This window comes from Anneissia japonica, unplaced genomic scaffold (assembly GCF_011630105.1).
Source record: "Anneissia japonica isolate Jap-2015-1 unplaced genomic scaffold, ASM1163010v1 scaffold352_len1594369_cov220, whole genome shotgun sequence".
Taxonomy (NCBI): Eukaryota; Metazoa; Echinodermata; class Crinoidea; order Comatulida; family Comatulidae; genus Anneissia; species Anneissia japonica.
The window spans coordinates 345,769-354,283 of NW_022751928.1; the positions used below are offsets into that span (position 1 = coordinate 345,769).

General features: G+C 34.9%; 1 protein-coding gene across 2 annotated transcripts in view; it reads right to left on the minus strand.

Moving 5' to 3' along the window:
- The window catches only part of LOC117121965 (oxysterol-binding protein 1-like), a 43,045-nt gene that overhangs the window by 33,648 nt on the left and 882 nt on the right, over positions 1–8,515 (minus strand). The window contains exons 1-2 of one of the 2 annotated variants that reach the window (XM_033267404.1): positions 6,687–6,881; positions 2,225–2,371 (exon numbers count right to left, since the gene is read on the minus strand). In XM_033267404.1, the coding sequence (XP_033123295.1) occupies positions 2,225–2,352 (128 nt within the window). In that variant the 5' untranslated portion in view covers positions 2,353–2,371; positions 6,687–6,881. Of the gene's footprint in view, positions 1–2,224; positions 2,372–6,686; positions 6,882–8,515 lie in introns of those variants that run through there. The other variant, XM_033267405.1, reaches the window with a different exon arrangement.

The window sequence follows — 8,515 nt, forward strand, 5'->3', positions numbered from 1 at the left end:
GGGGGTCGCCATATTCGTGGAAGCTCTTAAAAACCAAAAGGCCTAAGTCGAGCAGGCCTAGGCCCAAGGCTAGCTGACGTGATTTTTTTAGGCTAGGCCCAGGTAGGCCTAGGCCAGATTTGAGGAATGCAACAAAACAGTGAAGATGAGACTTACTGTAGGCCTAATTAAATTCAATAGTTGACATGCTTTGTTTTAGATTAAAAAATAATAATGAACAAATCCCGGCGACAAAGCGTCGATCCGACTGTACCCAGCCGCATTGTTTGCACTCATTTATTTATTTTTTGTCCATTTACACATTATATATCAATTATAAATAAAAGTGAAAAACTTAAAATACAAAATGAAAACAAAGTAAAGAAATAAAACATAAATCAGGTTTCGCAAATTTTTAATAATCTTCCTACCCTGGATAATGCTCTCATAATAAAACACTTGAATGGTCACGATTTCAACTTTAACCTTTGAATGTGTATAGCAACCGTGTCATGCCGGCCCACGGCGTTCGCTATGACTCAACTGGGCCTAGGCTGTTCAGTTAGCGATGAATAGCAGGGCAGTGCAGTATTTTGTTACAATTAACGTAACCATGGAAACATTTATTATATTCTTCTTGTCTTTATCTATCGATTTAGCTTGTCTATTGTGTTTAGGTAAACTAATTATTTTGTTACAATTTGTAAACTGTAGAAATAATAGTAGTGGTCGGGAGCCTGTAAATCCTGGTCGGAAATGTCGAGTGCTAGACGGGCCCGTCCACCGCCGACTAGCATGGTGACATCCCTGCATATTTATAATTATTAGAAAAAATAAACATGAGAAATTCACAAAAAAAAAAATTTAAATGTTGATGTCTGTTTACCAGTCTAATCATGTTTGTGATACGTAATAAGTTAAATAAAATCTGCTGTGGTTTATGAATATTTGAATTAGGTTAATATATTCATCAAGATACATGCATTCTTACAAAAACTGCCGTCTCTAATGTATAAAAAAATCTTGTTAATTACATATGTACAGTAACCTTTAAAACCAGTGCAAGTTTAAACAAAAACTTAACTTGCATCATCTAAGTGCAGCTACCACTACGCAGGACTGGATTAGGCAGTTTGGTGAAGCTTGCATCATCTAAGTGCAGCTACCACTACGCAGGACTGGATTAGGCAGTTTGGTGAAGCTTGCATCATCTAAGTGCAGCTACCACTACGCAGGACTGGATTAGGCAGTTTGGTGAAGCTGGTATTTGTTAAGTGCAGCTACCACTACGCAGGACTGGATTAGGCAGTTTGGTGAAGCTTGCATCATCTAAGTGCAGCTACCACTACGCAGGACTGGATTAGGCAGTTTGGTGAAGCTTGCATCATCTAAGTGCAGCTACCACTACGCAGGACTGGATTAGGCAGTTTGGTGAAGCTTGCATCATCTAAGTGCAGCTACCACTACGCAGGACTGGATTAGGCAGTTTGGTGAAGCTTGCATCATCTAAGTGCAGCTACCACTACGCAGGACTGGATTAGGCAGTTTGGTGAAGCTTGCATCATCTAAGTGCAGCTACCACTACGCAGGACTGGATTAGGCAGTTTGGTGAAGCTTGCATCATCTAAGTGCAGCTACCACTACGCAGGACTGGATTAGGCAGTTTGGTGAAGCTTGCATCATCTAAGTGCAGCTACCACTACGCAGGACTGGATTAGGCAGTTTGGTGAAGCTTGCATCATCTAAGTGCAGCTACCACTATGCAGGACTGGATTAGGCAGTTTGGTGAAGCTGGTATTTGTGTCTACTTGTATTTTTTTTGTGTCTACTTGTATTTTTTGAAGCTTGTATTTGTGTCTACTGCCCACTTTTCGGGGTAGTACACTTTGCTATCAACAGTCTTGTAAGTGAGTAAATGCAGTCTGATGGGATACCATTAATGTGCTTCATAAGCTAAAGATAAAAATGAAGAGTCTTCCAAAATTCAGCCTACGAAATATGATACGACACCTAGACCTGTCCTAGAAACAACTAAAAACTCAACAATACTTGCTTGTACAGTTCTTCATGTGAATTACCAACTTAAGTTTAATGTATTAATAATACTGCCCACTTACTCTATTATTAACCCATACTCTAATTGCAACCCACCCTGAAAACCAAATGAACGAATAGTGACCAAGAGTTTCAATCAGAAAAAATTACAATAATCAAGTCCCCACATAGGAAGTAGCTTTGACAGTACCTGTAGTATGAGAGAAGTCCATTTGATAAGCTAAACCATCTTCGTTGGTATCCCTTTAAATAGTTGGTCCACTTGTACAGCCATCCAGTAAACAAATCACCACCAGATACACTGCTTTTGTCAGACATCTTCAATATTTAGTCTTGCCTATCAATGATAAATTTGGAAACTAATAACAAAATAATAATAAACATAAACTCGCAATATAAATTCTGATGGGATAGAAGGAAGTACTCATGAACCACTTCTACCATCGAAAACAGGAAACCATAGACACAAAATGAAATGATGATGATTAATAGGCTTTGATTTAGATGAATTTATGAATTTTAATTTAGTATCTTAATATTGCTGGTACTAAATTTAATTACATTACAAATTTACCATTATATCGTTAATTAAAAAATATAATTGCTCTATAACATTTATAACCAATCTAAAGTATAATATGAAGTAAACATAAAATAGACTTTAGATGAAATTCCTACCTAAAACATAAATACCTATATGGTGCATGTAGGTATCATACTAATTAGAGGTTGTGGAATATATAGAGGGCGACAAACACAATTGTCTCTGTGTGTTAGCTTGATATAAAATTCATAATTCATGGAAACAAGAAAGTTTTATTAAACCAAGTTACGTTTTTCCCTACCAGTTATTTTTGTATTAAGGTTGATTTTCATTAGTAGTTGATAAGCACTGCCTTACTTAATTACTGTGCTTGTCAATGCATACTATAAACAGTGTATATTATTATTAAGAACAAACTATTGTATATAAGAATCAATAGTGGTAATACAATTTGCATTTTATATTCTACATCTAAAAATATCAAGATTCTTAATGAAGGTACTGTATACTAATAAAATAAAGACCACTGCCATGAATACAATTTAAAAAAATCCAATACCGACATTAGAGAGCACATACTGTACAATCAGGCCATAGATAATAGATACAGTATGCAGTTACTATAGCATCAGAGAGGAGAACAATCAATACCATTAAAAGGAAGGAGAATAATGTTGAACGCAACTAACACAGACAACAATATGGTGCCACATGATGGGATGATAAACAAGAAAAAAAAAAAGCACTAGCATTTGTAGAAGTATCTTCAATTAAAAGCTGACACATAACCATCAGCCAAAAGATACTGCATGCAGATATTGGCAATGAAGAGTCTAATGGGCATCATTAAAAGCAGAAGAATAATGTCAAATGCAGTTTGATAATGCAAACAACTATATTGTCACATGATGGGATGATAAAATATTAAAACCCATTCTTTAGTATATCTTCAATAAACTAAGTTATACCCATCAGCCAAAATATACTATATGCAAATACTAGCATTAGTGAAGTGTCCAATCAACATCATTAAAAGCAGAAGAATATTATCAAAGGCAGTTTAGAAAATGCAGTCAACAAAATGTGGCAAAGACAAGACATACCAGTCACTCCTCGCAAAAAAATTATTATTAATTATTAAAATTGGGTTACATACAAAAATGAAAGTTACAAAATGGTCAAAGAATCATTTAAATCCGACATTTCATTATGAAGTTACAGAAAATGAAACATACATCAACAGTATTGGAGAAATCAGCCTTTAAAGAAGATTTTGGACATTTCTGATGCAGTGACCATCACCAAATAGTTCAAAAATTTTGATTTAACATCGAAAATAGGGAAAATACCTGTAACAACTTTAGCATGATGTGAAAGTAGTAAGTGCCATCAAAATAGAATAGATTTTGAAAATGTTGACATTTCAACATGTTTTGGACATTATCTTTGCAACACAATTTGTGACGAGTGACTGGTTTGGCTGGTCTTTGCCACATATTGTATGGTATCACATAAAGGGATGATAAACTATTCCTTTGCATTGCAAAAGTGTCTTCAATAGCCTGAAGTACAGAATCATCAGCCTACATTATGCAGTTACTATAGCATCGGAGAATACGCCAATCAATACCATTACAGGTAGTAGCCTAGCAATCTATTGTAACTACCAGGCCTTAAAATATTTTTGTATAATTATTTCTAATTCAAAACTCAACAAATTCTGAGACCCTTTAATAATATGAAACTGCTTTTTCAAAGTATAGTACTAACAAATCTCTATTCAAGACCACTCCATATTTTGAGGTCCCAAAAAGGTGGTCTAAAATTTGGTTTGAGAGGCCCCTATCCACAAGGTGTGATTGGTACACACGGTACACCTCACTGCCTTCCCCCAGCCAAAAAAAAAGAAAAAATCAAGAATTTAAATTACTGAATACCAATATAAATTTGTTATTTTCTGTAATAAAGATTACATTATAACCAGCAATATAGCATTAGTCCATTATTTGGTAACTAAAGTTGCCATGGCAATGAAAACTCCGGGAGGTATTTGATTTCTTGCAGGAATGCCTGAGGGCGTCTCAATTTATGGGAGACTTCCTTGACTTGCAGGGGACAAGCCAAACCACTCGGTCAGTGTTGTTTACTGGTGTAATCAGGAGTTGTTATTTAGAAGGAGTCACAACAAAATAATCTCTTTTGATCAGTCTACTTTTCAGACAAGATAACAAAAGCAGAGAGGTAGATAACGACGAGGTTCAATTACCGAATATGAGCATGCGCAGTAAACCTTCTTATGCTTGTGTGTGACGAAAAAGCATGGCACACTAGAGAAGTGTCAGTTATCAACTACACGCTAGCGTCAAACCGATACAACAAATATGCCCCTATATCATTTCCCTGCTACGAAAACATGTTCAGTTTGAATTCAAATTACGTTTCTGTACGAAACTGTAAGAAAATGAGACATAAAGAAAATGTTAGTTAACAAGTTGCATAAACTATTTGTCCTAGTTATAAAATGGAGATACGTGCGAAAAAAATTAAATATAAGCTTTAAAACTTCCCAAAAACCCATGAAAATTACAAATGACGGTGTACGAACAAACACATATAGCTCCACTTCAAATAGTCGTAACTTTTTAACGAAAAGGCGAATTTTTATGCGTTTTTTTGTAAATTATTCTTCGTAAAACTCTCTTTTAATTTATTATTAAAATTATTGAACAGCGAAAATTGAATTAAAAAAAACTCTGCGCATGCTCAAGGCATGCTCTACTGGTCGTTTGTCACGAAATTATTTTCTCTACAAAGACAAAATTTTAACAACTGAGGGCGCAAGATCGTCGGAAAAGTACCCTATTGACAAAAGACAGGCAGTTAGTCACAGTTCTCTTTGAAGATTCGGTACACCGCGCTTCGCTCATTGGTTGTAGATAAGTAGATAAATGTGTTGTGACTCCTTCTAAATAACAACTCCCTGGTGTAATCATACAAAATATGATGTCAAATTTAAATTTCATCATTTATTTGGTCCAAATATCAGTGGCATATCCAGGGGTTTTTAAATGGGGGGGGGGGGGCTGATGTGAAGGTGAAGAGCTGCAATGATTAGGTGAGGAGGTGCTAACTCACAAAATAAAGTAATAAGAAGTGATCTTCAATTATCATGATTTTTTTGCATCGAACATTTACAATGAACAGAGGGAGATTTTTTGGGGATGACAATGAGGGTAGATACAGGTATGCCACTGCTAAATATGTGTAAGACTAAACAATCTATCAGCAGAAAAAGGCTATTAGGCCTAGAGCAAATAATTGAATTTGTAGAGGGCGAAAAACTACCAAATTGAATGTTCGATAAAAATAGCAAATTTGTACAAGTTGATGTTCGCAAAATTGGATCCTTTTTGCTGAAAATGGCATCCGCTCAATGTGGCATCCACTCGAACTAGCATTCGCTTGAATTGGTATCTCCACATATTGACTAGTTTCGGCCGAGCTGTACGTGGCTTGATGAAAGACAAACACTAGGGAATTCTGGAAGAATACCCGTTGCGTTTTATGAGGGGCCGCATACGGCTGGTGATAAAACAAACTTTATGTAAATTGCAGTATATTGTCATCTAATTTTTTATCGATAAAGAGAAGAGCGCTGCGTACGTCAGGGGATGTGTAAAACCCATGACATATTTCGGTTTCACTTTTGACATGTTTGAGTTCTATATTGTGTTTCTAGGCTAAGGCCTAGGTAGGCCTAGTTAGTTAGGCATGTAGGCCTAGGCCTCCTCCTCTTTGCCTTATATATCAAATTCTGAACTTCTAATACACTAGCCTAGGGCCTAGCCTGATTAAGACAAAGAAGTAGTAGGGCGGCCTAGGCCTACACAAGGCAGAAGCCTGTAATTTCCAGGTCCTTCGTAAAAGGTCAGAAGTAAGATGAGGGAAGCGCTTAGCCAGAACTAGGCCTAGGCTACACTAAGCTACTGTAGTGTAATGTCTGGGTGAGTAAGGAAGCTATATTTTTGTACCTCCACGGAGGAAGTGATCATGAACGAAATAAAATAAAAATCTCATTTCATAATGACAAATAGGTAACTGGGCTTACACAAATATTCAAACTGCAATTCATCAACTAGAAAGACCTTTTAGAAATACCAACACATGTTTGCAATACGAAAATCCACGAGATACAGTTATCAACAATCAATATGGTATGAGAAATTGCTAGGCTGGCCTATCCACAAACTAGTGCTACCTGCTACGTATGCGTTGCGTTCACACTACACTTTCCATACACGGGTCGCGGTGTCGGTCGGGTCAAAACCAAAGAACGGTACGTATTTTCCGGTGTACACTAGGCTAATATTACCAGACACTGGTAAATGTCGCGATTGCTATCTGTATTTGAGACTAACCACATTTCTGATACTATTGATGAAATAATCACTTTATTGTCCATTTTCAATACATGAAGAACGGAAATTCATATCTATGGAAATTGAGGGAATTTCGTTATTCAATGTTTTTTCTGCTGCCACTTTAGTATATATCCATTTTTGTATAATTATGACTCTACGTCTACATTTTCTGCCAATAGAAATACAGGTTTTGTCTTTATGAATTCTAACACTAAATATATACATGGCTTGATGAAAGACATAAACACTAGGTAATTATTTTAACTTTAAACAAAAGGTAATAACAATAATTATAATTGGAATGTTTATAGTAAATGTTATGAATTATTTTTATTGGTAATTGTGTTTTTCTTTGGTAGTTTACTTATTTGTCTTATTTATTTATTTATTTGTAGGCTCTTTTATCAATTTTTAGTATTATTATTTTATTATTGTCATGATCATTATTAGTCCAGTTTATCTGATAATTGAACTTTGATTCATGAATTATATACAGTATATGTACTGGTATTAAATATATCATATTGAAAACTTTACCCCTATTTTGAGCAAGCAAGTCAGGTAAATTTGACCTATATCGTATGCGTGAATGCATTCTCCACAGACCACACTAAATTTTGTATCTGCTATTGGCTTAAAGGATGTGATGTCATCCTACCAACTGAAAAACGATTTTTGAGTAGAAATCTTTGAAGAAAAAATAATCACCGGTCTCTTAAATAAAAGGTATGAGACTTACATGACAAGAAAGCTTAAATTATATGAGCTACACTTAACCATTTACCCCAAAGTTCAGTGAACGGTTGCCAAGTTATGAAGCAAAAGCAGTTAGTATACCAAAAAAATACACTAAATTTTAGCCTTTTTCCTAAACAAAGTAATATAAGGTTGTTAACTTTGAAAGAAAAATGATCACTCAATGTTGCATCAATTGACTGTAGTATAGATGATTATAAAGCTTAAAAGATTTAGTTTTATAATCTGATCACCCCAGATTGTCAAATGAAACCATTCAAATTATTGTAGATTATTTTGTGAGAAAAGGGGGTCTTATTTTGACTCATTTACTGTGTTAAGGTGTGCAGTGAACTATTCAGTGAACAGATGAGAGAAAGTTTTTATTGTGTTTCCTATGATCATCCCATAATTTTTTATATAAACTTTACTGTGATACAACTGCAAATGTTGATTTAAGTACTCGCACTTTATAAGCCTGAATGAACTAACAAATAAATAAGCATGGCATAAACCATACAGTAAGTAATGTTGTAGATCATAAACTTACTTCATACTTATTTATGATTCTTTAAAATTTCTGTTCAAACTTGTTAAATTTGATTTTTCAGAGTTTTGCTACTAGTTTTTGACAATGTATATCATATTATACCATTTTTATTATTTTGTTAACATTGTCATAATTTAATTATCGTTATCATCGTCACTCTCATAATTGGTATATATTATTATTGATTAACATGGATTTTTACATGATCCCACAGATCGAAACGCGGGCTTT